The sequence below is a fragment of the Pagrus major genome, chromosome 12 (assembly GCF_040436345.1).
Source record: "Pagrus major chromosome 12, Pma_NU_1.0".
Taxonomy (NCBI): domain Eukaryota; kingdom Metazoa; phylum Chordata; class Actinopteri; order Spariformes; family Sparidae; genus Pagrus; species Pagrus major.
In genome coordinates, this window is record NC_133226.1 from 28,882,560 (window position 1) to 28,897,949 (window position 15,390).

The 15,390-nt window shown below is 42.1% G+C and overlaps 1 protein-coding gene across 2 annotated transcripts in view; it reads right to left on the reverse strand.

Moving 5' to 3' along the window:
• Nucleotides 1-8,879: 8,879 nt before the first annotated feature.
• gpat3 (glycerol-3-phosphate acyltransferase 3) overlaps nt 8,880-15,390 on the reverse strand; it is a 19,393-nt gene continuing 12,882 nt past the window's right edge. Inside the window, exons 10-13 of one of the 2 annotated variants that reach the window (XM_073477539.1) lie at nt 14,732-14,817; nt 13,225-13,353; nt 11,132-11,211; nt 8,880-10,092 (exon numbers count right to left, since the gene is read on the reverse strand). In XM_073477539.1, coding sequence (XP_073333640.1) covers nt 9,957-10,092; nt 11,132-11,211; nt 13,225-13,353; nt 14,732-14,817 — 431 coding nt within the window. In that variant the 3' untranslated portion in view covers nt 8,880-9,956. Of the gene's footprint in view, nt 10,093-11,130; nt 11,212-12,745; nt 13,000-13,224; nt 13,354-14,731; nt 14,818-15,390 lie in introns of those variants that run through there. The other variant, XR_012179886.1, reaches the window with a different exon arrangement.

Here is a 15,390-nt window from a genome sequence, read left to right on the forward strand (position 1 = left end):
CACCAACACCAACACCAGCACCACCAACACCAGCACCACCAGCACCAACACCACCAACACCAGTACCACCAACACCAGCACCACCAACATCAGCACCAACACCAACACCAACACCAACACCACCAACATCAGCACCACCAACATCAGCACCAACACCAACACCAACACCACCAACACCAACACCAGCACCACCAACACCAGCACCACCAGCACCAACACCACCAACACCAGTACCACCAACACCAGCACCACCAACATCAGCACCAACACCAACACCAACACCAACACCACCAACACCAACATCAGCCACACCAACATCAGCAACACCAACACCACCAACACTACCAGCACTACCAACACCACCAACACCACCAACACCACCAACACCAGCACCACCAACACCAGCACCAACACCAGCACCACCAACACCAACACCAACACCACCAACACCACCAACACCAGCACCAACACCACCAACACCAGCACCACCAACACCAGCACCAACATCACCAACACCAGCACCACCAACACCAGCACCAACACCACCAACACCAACACCACCAACACCACCAACACCAGCACCGCCAGCACCACCGCCACCAACAACACCAGCACCACCAACACCAGCACCAACACCACCAACACCACCAACACCACTAACACCACCACCAACACCACCAACACCACTAACACCACCAACACCAACACCACCAACACCAGCACCACCAACACCACCACCACCAACACCAGCACCACCAACACCAGCACCACCAACACCAGCACCAACACCAGCACCAGCACCACCAACACCAGCACCACCAACACCAGCACCACCAACACCAACACCAACACCAGCACCAGCACCACCAACACCAGCACCACCAACACCAGCACCAACACCACCAACACCAGCACCACCAACACCAGCACCAACACCACCAACATCAGCACCAGCACCAACACCAACACCAACACCACCAACACCAACACCAACACCAACACCAACACCACCATCACCAACATCAGCCACACCAACATCAGCAACACCACCAACACCAACATCAGCAACACCACCAACACCAACAGCACCAACACCACCAACACCAACATCAGCAACACCACCAAAACCAGCACCAACACCACCAGCACCAACATCAGCAACACCACCAACACCATCACTAACAGCACCAGCACCATGATTCTGGAGTGAGATCAGTTTGTTTGTTACCTGAAGTCACCCTGAGAGGTTTTGTGCCTCTGATAATAATTAACCTGATGAAGTAAATATTGATGGTGTGTTTTCCCGCCGGCTGACGGCTCCACAGTCGCTCTGTGTTTAAAGCTCAACATGTATTGTTGGTCGTGACACGCTCAATTTATCATTAGTTGTGAGGGAAGAACGGATGAGTACACTTTCAATTTAGTTCCGCTGCTTTCTCCATTCATCACGCCTCGCTCATCATCCATCATTTCCCCGCGCAGATCCATACCCAAACACACTCTCATAAGTTTAACGCAATTAATCTTCATGCTAAGATAATTTCATATTAATGAAGCAAGACGTTTATTTGATTATTCATTTGATGAAGTTGCATCAGGATCTGTGAGCGTGCCTGAGAAGATCTCCACGTGTTTCTTTTGTTCACAGCTTTATGTACATTTCCCAGAGAGCTGCCGCTTTCTGTCTTCATACAACGAGCCCTGAGAAATTGGAAAAGTTGCAGCAATAGATAGGAGGTGACCTGGAAACAAAAGCAATCAAGGCTGGAGGAGGACGTGGTGCAGCAGCAGCAGCAGCCATCAGCCTGAGATTCAGCCGCTCTGTCAATAAAAGAAGAAATACCTTCTGAGGCACAGGGCTGAGGGCAAAGAGGAGTCTGCAATTTCACACCTTCATGTACCTCGCTGCAGGACATTTTTCATGTGACTCCACCTTCTCACTGAGTGAAACACAGCGAGCTGTGGGACGGATGGAGGACGGCAGCAGAAATGATTCCTCTCATAACAAACAGAGGGGAGAGAGGTGAGAGGGGACTGGACGAGGAGGTCAGCGGCTCTCACTGCGCGTCCAATCACTGCATGACGACATGATTATTGTCTAAACTGAATAAACTGGATTCAAGCAGATCAATCAGGAAAAACCTCAGACTCAATCAAAGCAGCAAAAAAAATCAATTCTGACCAATTATAGCTGCTTTCATTAGTGGATGTTAATGATGCTAATGATGCTAATGAGCGCTCTGAAAACTGTCACTCATATTTCCCCCTTCTGGCCTCACACACTCTTTATCAGAGGCCGTGTGTGTGTGTGTGTGTGTGTGTGTGTGTGTGTGTGTGTGTGTGTGTGTGTGTGTGTGTGTGTGTCGTTCGGTGACCGCTCCGGAATTACGTATGTATGAACGACCCGTGACTCCAGCCTGACCACACACACACCTGAGAGCTGCCTCCACATGTGACACCAGGTCCAGATGTGACTCCAGGTCCAGATGTGACTCCAGGTCCAGATGTGACTCCAGGTCCAGATGTGACTCCAGGTCCAGTACGTCGCATCTATTTGTTTATTTCACTCACAAAATGTTGGCAGCTTATGTTCCTGCAAACCACACATATGTTAAATCTGTACATTATTATACGTTTCATATCAACAGTTCTATAAATACCTGATGATCCGACCTTAAAGTGACAGTTGTGGTCTGTGGATGTGTTGTTGTATGAGGTTCTTACCTGTAGTCAGTGTTACCTGCAGTAGTCAGTGTTACCTGCAGTAGTCAGTGTGTTACCTGCAGTAGTCAGTGTGTTACCTGCAGTAGTCAGTGTGTTACCTGCAGTAGTCTGTGTGTTACCTGCAGTAGTCAGTGTGTTACCTGCAGTAGTCAGTGTGTTACCTGCAGTAGTCTGTGTGTTACCTGCAGTTACATGCTGCCATTGCGACAGACCGCCATTACGACATGCCACTATTCCGACATGCGAACGTCCCGCCATTCCGACAAAGTTTCGTCCCGGCATTCCGACAAGGCTAACCGTAACCCACAACCCGTAACCCTAACCCTAACCTTAACCCTTTTAAAAGATGTGTCGGAATGGCAACACGTTTAAAAAGAAATAAATACCACCATTCCGACCTTAGGAGGCAAAAAATGTCGGAATGATGGGACGTTTAATTAAAGGTTTAAGTGTTGCCATTCCAACAATTAGGGCCTAATGTCGGAATGGCGGTTGCCTCCCGTTAACTGCAGTAGTTAGTGTGTTACCTGCAGTAGTCAGTGTGTTACCTGCAGTAGTCAGTGTGTTACCTGCAGTAGTCAGTGTGTTACCTGCAGTAGCTGACCGTGTGTGTGGAGAAACAGCTCGTAGCATCAACAGGAAGCAGAGTGTTGAACAGCTGATCTGCTCTGACAGCAGGACATGTTTTACCTAATAATCTGTCTCTGGTCAGCTGTTTGCTGTATGTTGAACATTGTTGGTGCTTCACGTCAGACAGCATTTTCCTTTGGGACTACATTCACTCAACCGTACAACGTCTGTATTCCTACACACAAACACAACATCAACATACTGTGGAAATACAGTATGTTGATGTAAAGTGACAGAATGAATCTGTGATCCTCTGTCATCATTGTACGTTTACAACATCCTGTGTTTCCTGTTAACCACAGCAGTAACTCTGTGCTGAACCACAATCACAGTGTTTACACGTGATTCACCATCTTCACTGTTTTATTACTGTGACTCATTTTACATGTAAACTGTGTTTTTGACATGTTCTGTAGATTTAAAGAAAACATACAAATTGAGTAAAATCAGAACGTAACTAAAGTGTAAATACTCGACTACTTCTGTTATTTTATATCTGTAAAGTAACAACAACAGCTGTCAGTTAAAATAAAGAGATGATTTTAACTTCATAATAAATTACTGCTGCAGGTTCACAGTAGTAAACAGTCATTATTTTAAACGACATCACAGTGACATCTACAGAATGATTCCAAATTAATCTTTTGTGATTTTTATCAATTTACATCAGCTACAGTTATTTTACAGCAATGTGCTGTTTTCAACCTCACCTCAGCATTAACCACTGAATTACTGTCTGATGCTGAACCCTGATCACAGTATTACTTGTAACTAATCACTTTTTACTCTGTTACTCTATTACAGACAGTAAATTACAGTATACTACAGTAAAATACTGTTATTTACATGTAAACGGTGGTACGTATCTTTCTGTACATTTAAACATACGTATAAATTGAGTAGAAGCAGAAAGTAAAATGTAAACTACTTGAGTACATGTACTCAGTTACACTGCAGTGCTGCTGAGGACTATTTAAACGTGGAGGCTGTTTGCTGAATGTGATGCTGCTGGCCTCTGGATGTGGACCGTGCGGTCGGTCCTCCCCCCGCCTGTATTGATCCGTGTGTCTCTGAGCTGTATCGGACCTCCTCAGCATCACATACATTACAGCAGCAGCACAGAACAGATGGCAGAACAATGTTTTTAAAGGCATTAGCCTGCAGCTAATGGCCGGTCTGAGAGAAAGCCTCAGTCATTTAGCCCTGTGAGTGGTCCGAGCTCAGTTCCCAGCACAGCGTCATTTAAAATGATGTCCTCTGTGGACTACATTCACTGGGATTCAATTTGGAAATGTATTCATATTTACTTAGTGTACCTGCATTGCATTTGTATAGATCAGTGGAGGGTAAGAGTAAAACTGAGCAAATCGAATCAGCGTATTGGGACATACGGGCCGGTGGTATGGAGCCGGGTCAGTCCAGCCTTTTATGATGTCCCTCTGAAATCTATCTGAATCACATTAAATTGGATATAAAGATGTGCAGACACATACATCACAGTAAATGGTGTGGTGCAGCATCGCTCGCCAAGAATCCCACCTCAACAATCGGGTTATAGAATCGGCTTTAGATCCTATTAATAATTCACAATCTTGTTAGGAGAGAACAAACATTTCTGTTGGAGCAATTTGAGTTGTGGGATTGTTGGAGCTGGAGACACTGTGAGCGGTGAGCCCGGCTGTGTGTGGAACAATAACTCCAGGCTATTTCACAGTGTCTGCTTTCTTTATTAAAGCACCGTCACAGTAAACATGTCTCCACGCCACCACCCAGCTGTGCAGCCCGTCACTGCTCCGTCTCCTGCACCGCCTCCATCACAGCACAGGACGAGCTGAGAGCTTCCATCATCAGCCACTCACATACCTGAAGAATCAGCTGATCCGTTAGAAAAGTCCAACGAGACGTCCCGACAGTCTGACTAATGTTCTGATAATTAGCAGAGAATAAAGAGCTCGTCACTACACTGTGAAACAAACAGTAATACTGTGTCAGCAGTGAGCTAAAATAAATCTACGGTTTCATCTTTTAATGTGTGATTAATGAGATTTACACATTTAAATACAGTCAAACTGTTAAAATACAAATTGTCAGGATAAACATTGATTTTATTAGTTGAGTTTTATTTCATGATTATTATTTTAATAAATGTTTTTACAGCTTTAACCTGAAACATTTCAATAAAACAAAAACTGCTGAAGTATTTTTATGTTGATTTTTCATGTTATTTTGCATCAAATAAAAACACAGTGAATGTTTGTAATTTATTCAAATTAATGTTTTGAAAAATACAGAAAAAGTCTATAAAACAGAATTCTGTCATATTATGGGTTTTTTACCGGGCAGTATTTTAGGGCCGACGAGACGTCAGAACATGTTCTGATACTGAAACATGTTTTATTAACAATCATAGAATTAAACATGACATTTAAATACACTGTAAAACATTTTTTATTCAGGCAGCAGCAGCATCAACATAAAGAAATAAATCTCATAAAAACATAATTTCTCTTATATACAGTTTGAGCTTTAATCTAACATGAGGTCTTACCACACTGTTTATAATTACACTGGTTATATTTGTACATATTGTGTTTATATGAGCCTATTTCTATTTCTTACCTTTTTATGATATTGTTTATTTTTTACTATTATTATTGTTTATTGTGATATTCTGTCCTTCAGCTGCTGTGACGCACAAATGTCCATGTTTGCAGGACAAATAAAGGAATTCTGATTCTGACTTAGTGTTTTAATGTTTAATTGAGGATATTTTCACATATTAAAACTGATATAATCTTAAATATTGTCAAATACAAATAGATAATTTTATTAATGAGGTTATTATAGCAGCAACATTCAAGTACAAATACAAACAAAATACAAGGACAAATATAGAAACAATAAAAGACTTAAGTAAAATAAAATAAGATACGAGGCAGTAAAGTAAAATAACATAATGATGCGTCATTGTGAAACAGTTCTGTTGTCAGTGGACTCACAAAACGAGTTATCAATATGAGTCATAACGTTCTGAACAAACAAACTGCAGCACAATGCATGATGGGAAAAATGGTTTGTCAGTGACTGAACAGATCTATAATATAACTGACAATAAAACACAATCAATACTTCTCTGACTGTAAACTGTTACTAATCTTCACCGCGTCTATCTGAAGGAAGTAAAACATTTTTATTTGTTATTTCCTGTTTTCTACATGACACATAAATTAAAAGTCTATTGTTGTAATTTTATGGATATTATTTGTATCTTAAAAAAACAGTAAACGTCTGTAAACTAACAGAATCGCTTGTTTCAGGACGAGTTGACACGATGAAAGAAGCAGATTTAAGTCGAGGACGTTAAACAACAGTTGAAGATTTATGTGTTTCAGTGATAAATGTCCGGCAGCATATTCACAGAGATCTGCAGAGTTTAAAGTAAAAACAGATTCAGATTTGAACTCTTCTCACTGTGAATCAGAGAAGATGATGAATCAGATGTGATGTGTCTGAATGTTCAGCAGCATGAAGCAGATAACAGACAGAAGTGTAACGACTTCTTAACAAACATCAGAGTTGCTGTGAACTGAGGACAGGAACGTGTGACGGCTTCACTGTCTGCGGTAATTTACAGTTTCAGGAGGAAGGAAGATTTTCAGGTGTTTCATGTTTTTAGACCCACTTCATCCAAAGTTCTGTACGTTTGGACTGTTTTATTATTATTATTATTATTTTTGTTGTTGTTGTTGTTGTTGTTTTCTCCTTTATTTTTCACGCTGCCTTTTAAAACTGCTTTAGTTTGTATATTTTGTTGTATATACTTGTTTTTGCATTGTTGGCACTCTGTGGACAGCAAAGGAAGAATTTCATTGTACAGAGAAACATGTTTCCGTCCTGTGAAATTGACACTAAACACTTTGAATCTTGAATCTTGGACCAACGACGTGTTGAAGGATGAAGAGATTTAAGAATTAGTGAGAGGACAGCAGACGTGTCAACATGGACACCAGCTGTTATTTTACTGTGACTCAATAAGAACAGAGACGATCAGAGACTTGGGATCCAAATGTTTCTGTTTGTGTTCGAGCAGCTAAATGATGATGTGACGGTCTAAAAAACGTAAAACCTTCAGTCAGAAGACGCCTGACGCTCGTTCTTTGGTTTTCACAAAACAAACTGTAACTTACTGAGTGTTTCACAGCTGTGTTGAAGCAAACTGCTCACCGAGCTGTTAGCGCTGGTTCATTTTATAGAATAAACAGACGGGACAGTCTGTCCTCCAGTGAAAGTAATAGAGTACAGGCTCTGAAATGTACTCAGAGTATCACAGTAAAAATAATCCATAATTCACTAAAATGCATCAAACTAAAGTAACGAGCCTGTTGTGAAGCTGTGAGGAGAAAGTTCAGATGTTTGTGTTCAGATGTAGAGAGAAGTCACAGAGATACTCGAGTACAGTACAGATACCTGAAACATGTACTCAAGTACAGTAACTAAGTATTTCCTGTACGTCAGCTCTGTCGTCGGAATCAGTTTGTGTCGTTTCTTTTGTTTCTTCGTCTCTGTTTTGTGCATTTTGTGAATATTTGGATATAAAATCAAACCAGCAGCAAATATTGATTTTCTTCTCATTGCTGTTTGTAAGATCGATGTTTTGATGAGAATCAGTTTCTATTTGATAGAATTATTTAATAATGAGCATTTTATTTTGAAATTCAACAGTAATTAAAACACATTACGGACATCATCAGTGTCGTGTTAAAACACCATCGTAAAATTATGACTTTATTGAATCAATCAGACTTTATTGATCCCAGAAGGATTTTCACAAACACCCTCCAGTGAACACGTCTCCAAACTGCAGCCATTTTGCTTTCTGCGGCCATTTTTGGAGACAGTGCGACGTGCAAACACGTCCCTGTGATTTTGTGTGATTTCATGTAATAAACACATTATATAAATAAATACATTAAATGAGCTCCACTTTTACAAAGTGCAACATTAAACACATTCATGTAACGACAGCTGGACAGTCTGCTCGCTGACGACTCTTTCGTCTGGTATCTGGACAGATTTGGACTTTTGTCTTTACAGCAGAACTTTAACCTGTAACAGTCTCAGAACCGCTGAAGGAACGACGTCGTGTTTCTACAGTTTCTGCTGAGGTCGGCTGTAAAAACTGACCTTCACCTTCATGGTTTCATGTCTGAACTCTGCAGGAGAGGAAACAAACTGCCACAGCGCTTATTTCACATGACATCACATCTCCTTTACAACAGTATCTACAGATTTCTCTTTATGATGCACTGAAGCGAAGGAGACGTTTTGATTGGCTGATCATCATGTTCAGTCTGACAGCAGACTGTCTGTAGTTCACAGGTCAGCTGACAGGAAGTCGTTCAGTCTTTTAGTTTTGGTGTTGTTGGATTTTTAATTTGTTCTGTTTTTGATTAAATGTAATGGATCACGTCTCGTTCAGACAGAAAACATGTGAAATAAAAACATCGGTGGTTAAAAACACTTCCCACAGTTTGATTCGTCTTTTATTTTAGAAGAGATAAATGTCAGTAAATCAATAATTCAACAACCAAACACAGAAGAATGAAGAAGTTTCTGCTTCCTGTGATTCATCCTGTGACGGCCCCTCAGCCTCGCCCCCTGACCCCTGACCCCTGACCCTGCTGGGGTCTGACCCGCAGGCTGTGGCTCATGTTGGAAAATATGAAAAATATGTGAAGTAAAAAAGGAGATTTATATTTACATGTTTCTATATTTGTCTCCTCTACTTTCCACTTTATCAGTTTGTATAAATATATTGTATTGTTTTGTTTCACTTTTTATAAAATATGAAAAATGTAAGTTTTACACTTAGTTTGCTGTTTTGAATAACAAAGACAATTTATCTGTATTTCTTCTATGATGGATCTCCTGACTGTAGTTTTTCTCTTCAGACTGTTTGTTACATTATTTTGCATTAATGCTGATTGTCGTCTGAACACACTGACGGCTGTAACGTCATCTTTAAATCTATATAAAATATAATGTGACGTCTGCTGAGTAGAACGTTAAGCTCATGATGAAGGAGAGAGGACCAGCGTGCAGATGTTCGACCTGACGTTTGGTGGCAGACGGCTTCTCCTTCATCATTATCAGTCTTTGTCTTCATGTTTTGACTCTTTTCATTCTCCTTCTTTACCTTCGTCTTCATCTTCATCTCAGGATGTAACAACACGTCCTGATCCTTCACACACAACCGAACGTAAACAAATGAACATAAATGTGAATGAAGATGATGTTTTTTACAGTCATTAACATTTTGTTTCAGCCATCAGATCCACTCAGCAGCTGGTTTAAAACACTTAAAACAAGGACAGGAAGAGGAAGAGGAGGAGGAGGAGGAAGAGGAGGACTGCTGTGTTGTCCTACGCTGCCTCCTGCTGGTGGACACACACTCCTACACACACACCACTTTAAACAGATCAACATATAGAGTTTTTAAAACTGTAAAATAAGACTTTGAGAGTTTAAAAGAGTCGATCAGAGTTCATCCAGTCCACATGTGGCTGGGTATCGATGGTCCAGTATCACCAGCAGGACCGGTATCACTGCTCCTCCGGGCCCTCGCTGCAGGATGTCGGTGAGTTGAAGCCGTTCTGTCCCACGATGATGCTGCTGTACATCTTCTGCTGCTCCTCTTTATACCGATCCTTCACTTTCCCTCTCTTCAGTCCTCCGTCCCTGAAAGACACAGCAGATATTCTGTTGTCTCAAAGTGCAGGTGTGAATGAGACGCGGCAGAGGTCCGATCACTCAGACACCATTCAGAGGTCCGTGTGTTTCTTCACCTGTCAATGTTAGCAGGAGACACACCGTCTGTTTCAACTGATCCAACCATTGAACTAGTAACCTCAACATCACCAGACTCCCTTAACAAATGTAGTGATTTTAAGAGTTGTTGAGTTAAAACAAACTTTATAATAATGTTGCTTTATAAAGCTGTCGACTTGTGACTGGGTCTCTCAGAACAAAACACAAACATGAACAGCCTCAAACTTTTACGTTAAGTAGATATAACTGTACAAAAGATAATCAAACTCCCCCACCGCAATGGTACATTCCGGGGATGGGCCATTGTCACCTGCAGTGCACCCAATTAGTCCACCTGTTATCCCCTATATAGTTGATCCTCTCCCACACAGCCGGTCCTTTGTCCCTCAGCTCGGTGTGCGGACATACTTATGTGAGTAAGGTCATGACTTGGTGTTCTTGATGTGATGTTTACTATAGGTCTGCACATTATGGGAGCTGGTGTTGGGTTTGTTGAACACATGTTGAGATGTCGGTTCGCTGGGTGCTCCACTGGTTTAATGATTTATGGTTGACTGTCACTTATGATACTTATTGTGGTTCTAAAGAGCACTTTGTTTAAAGTGTTTAAAGTTTCTGTTGCACAGTCACCAGCCTGAATTTGGTAATCATGATTTCTGTTTATTTCCTTTATAGGAAACCACACCACACCTATTATGCTTTCAATTACAAGCAACAATAAAGAGTTGAATTAACCCTGAACTACCGGCTCATGATTCTGATCCATCATCTATGGTGGGTTCGTTTCCCCAAACCGGCAACAGTCGAGCCAGGATAGCCACGTCAGCTATTCCTTTATTTCAGTAACACTATCATCTTCTTGTACTTCAAGTATCTATGAAGTGAAAGTACCACTGATGAGGAGTAAAGTGTAATTAAGTAAACTGAGTACTCAGTGGATGATCCTCACCAGGCCAAGTCCAGCAGTCCTCCCTGATCAGCGATGGCAGATTTCACTCTGTTAGCAAACTGAGCTGCGTCTTCACCATCCTGCAACACACACACACACACAGACAACACACACACACAACGCACAGACACACACAGAGACAACACACACGCACACACACAGAGAGACAACACACACACACACAGAGAGACAACACACACACACAACGCACAGAGACAACACACACACACACACACAACACACACGCATACACCATACATACAACACACACGAACAACAGACACAACATGTTAAAACACATTCAGACATTAATTATTATCACATCATGTCTTGACAGCACCTCACAGGATCAACAGATCACCTCGCAGGATCTACAGATCACCTCACAGGATCTACAGATCACCTCACAGGATCAACAGATCACCTCACAGGATCTACAGATCACAGGATCTACAGATCATCTCACAGGATCTACAGATCATCTCACAGGATCTACAGATCACCTCACAGGATCTACAGGTCACCTCACAGGATCAACAGATCACCTCACAGGATCAACAGATCATCTCACAGGATCTACAGATCACCTCACAGGATCAACAGATCATCTCACAGGATCTACATCTCACAGGATCCACAGATCATCTCACAGGATCTACACCTCACAGGATCTACAGATCACCTCACAGGATCTACAGATCACCTCACAGGATCTACAGATTATCTCACAGGATCTACATCTCACAGGATTTACAGATTATCTCACAGGATCTACAGATCATCTCACAGGATCTACAGATCATCTCACAGGATCTACAGATCACCTCACAGTATCTACAGATCACCTCACAGGATCAACAGATCATCTCACAGGATCTACAGATCATCTCACAGGATCTACAGATCACCTCACAGGATCAACAGATCATCTCACAGGATCTACATCTCACAGGATCCACAGATCATCTCACAGGATCTACACCTCACAGGATCTACAGATCACCTCACATGATCTACAGATCACCTCACAGGATCTACAGATTATCTCACAGGATCTACATCTCACAGGATCTACAGATCATCTCACAGGATTTACAGATCACCTCACAGGATCTACAGATCACCTCACAGGATCTACAGATCACCTCACAGGATCTACATCTCACAGGATCTACAGATTATTTCACAGGATCTACATCTCACAGGATCTACATCTCACCTCACAGGATCTACAGATCACCTCACAGGATCTACAGATTACCTCACAGGATCTACAGATCACCTCACAGGATCTACAGGATCTACAGATCACCTCACAGGATCTACAGATCACAGGATCTACAGATTATTTCACAGGATCTACATCTCACAGGATCTACAGATCATCTACTCGTCATCAACCACAGCAGTGATTCTCAAAGTGTGGCTGGGCCTCCTGATGGGCTGTGAAGGTACTGCAGGTGGGCATTTACAATAAATGAAGGTTTAAATGTTTTAATGTTGTATCTTAGTGTGAATATACCTGAGTATATGTATGATACAGTTACATTGAGAAAGTAATCAGAGCTGATAAAACAAAAGGGTTAAATCATGTTTACTTCTTCATTATCGGACCTGGTTGTGTTGCTGTGCTGTGTTGTGATGATTCATTGTCAGAGAAGATCTTCCAGTTTTAAATGTGTCATTCTGAAGTCTGGGAGCGTTTTGTCTTAGCAGGCAGAACAGCTGGACCAGATGTTTGTCAGAGTGAAGCTCTCAGGTCACTACAGTTCAGCTGTAGTTTCACTTGTTTGGAGTCTGAATAGAAATAATTTGGTTTTGACGTCTCCAGTCAGCTGATCATATTCTCTCTGTTCTAGTTAATTATTCTGTGGAATAGAAAAAGGAAACAAACTATAAACATGTTGAGAGAAAAGAGTTTGAGGCTGGAAGTTTTATTTTTACAAGCTGTAAAATCTTCATTTTAATGCTGATTACTATTGAAGTCGTCGTCCTCACAGAGCTCTAATATTCAGTCGAGGATGTGATGATGCAGAGTGTGATTTCATGCTGGTTCAAACCCTGTCCTGCAGGTGAGCTGTGCCACACTGTACCTGTATGGTCATTGGAGGGAGGTACCACACGTTGACCACGATGGCCCAGCTGGTCATCATCCGCAGCAGGTAACTGACCATGTTGTATTTACTGCTGTTCCAGAACGCGTCACCGAACCGAGGGTCGTACTGCGACACAGAGGAGACCGCAGGTCAGACACAGCGTCACACTCCTAAATCAAACTGTGGTGAGTGTTCAGTCTGATTCAGATCTGTGGTGCTCAAGACCAATAGATTTATAACAATAATATAAAATTAACTTATAAAGCACTTTTCTGAACAAAGTTTATGGAAGAAAATAAAACTAGGCACGTTTCCTTTGACTGTAACCGTCAACGTTACATCCACCAACAGAGTTTTTGTCTCTGCCAGGCTGCAGGTGTTATTCTACCTGTCTGACAGCATCACAGGAACTATATCTTCAGACGGACCTTAAAAAAAGGTCTCTTGTCTCATTCAACGAGACGTCTCGCTCTGTTGTTGGAAACATGAGTCAGCGTTGGAGAGAGGAGTTTGGAGTTTACCTCCAGGAACTGCAGCAAGAAGGAATTTACAAAGTCGTGACTGAATATTTAACTGATTTTAATAATCTAGACGAGGCAACAACTCACCTCAACAACAACAGCTTGTTTATATGTGGCGGACCCCGCCACCTCTCTAGCTTCAAACAGTGTTCTGGGACCTTATCTTCCTCTGAGAACAGCTTGTTTATTCACTTACAGAGAAAAGTTTATATTATTACCTTGTTAAAGCTCTGGTCTACGATTTGAAAGACTGGTCATTATTATTAACATTATTTAGATGGTGGTTATGGCCCAATAGTACGACCTACACAATGTGAAGAGCAACAGGAACCAAATAAATCCATTCTCTCTAGCACCTGCAAAACTGAAAAGAAAAGAAAAGAAATTGACCAATAGGAGCCATCCGGTACGCTAGCTTGGCTGTGGAGCTCAGCTGTGGACATTGTAATGACTTACAAGATTTACGTTAGTTTCAACGTGCATTGTAATAACTTTACCTGTGAATCCGACATCGTTACTCCGCATTCAAAGCTGGTGCCGGGAGGCTCCGAGGGGAGGGCGATACGAGCTCGGAGGAGAGGAGTGGGGGGGGATGCTTTTTTCAAATCTTTCTCAGATCGTAGACCAGAGCTTTAATATTGTAAATATCGAAATTCTCTGTTTGAATTTCTTCTATAAAACTACACGGAGCCCCTTTAAAACATATATGAAAAAAGTCGCACCCTTGTGAAAACGTTCACATGGGACATTATTTTATTGTCACGTTAAAATTATAGTTCATGTGAAAATAGTCAACCACAGGAAAATGTGTGAAAATGCAAAGTTTCACATGTAACATTTTGGTAAGGGTTTTTATGAAGTATATTAAAATGTATTCTTAATATATATCATGATATTCTTCAGTATGTGATTATATTTTTGCTGCTTGGCTCCTTTAAAGGTGTAAGTGTGCACTCTTACATAACATCATCCACTGGACTCACTTTGATTGTGACCGGGTAAATTGTCCCTCCAATCTCAAAGCTTCCCTTCTTGAACATCATGACGGACGTGTTGTTGATGCAGGTTCCTGTTACAGACGGACACACAGGCAGGAGTCATCAAATCATAAAACCACCATCACCACCATCACCACCATCACCACCATCATCATCACCACCATCACCACCATCACCACCATCACCACCATCATCACCACCATCACCACCATCACCATCATCACCACCATCATCACCACCATCACCACCATCACCATCATCACCACCATCATCACCACCATCACCACCATCACCATCATCACCACCATCATCACCACCATCACCACCATCATCATCACCACCATCACCACCATCATCATCACCACCATCACCACCATCACCATCATCACCACCACCATCACCACCATCATCATCATCACCATCACCACCATCATCATCACCATCACCACCATCATCACCATCACCACCATCATCATCACCATCACCACCATCACCACCATCATCATCGTCACCATCACCACCATCACCATCACCATCACCACCACCATCATCACCACCATCAACATCATCACCACCATCATCACCACCATCATCACCATCACCACCATCACCACCACCACCATCATCACCACCACCACCACCAC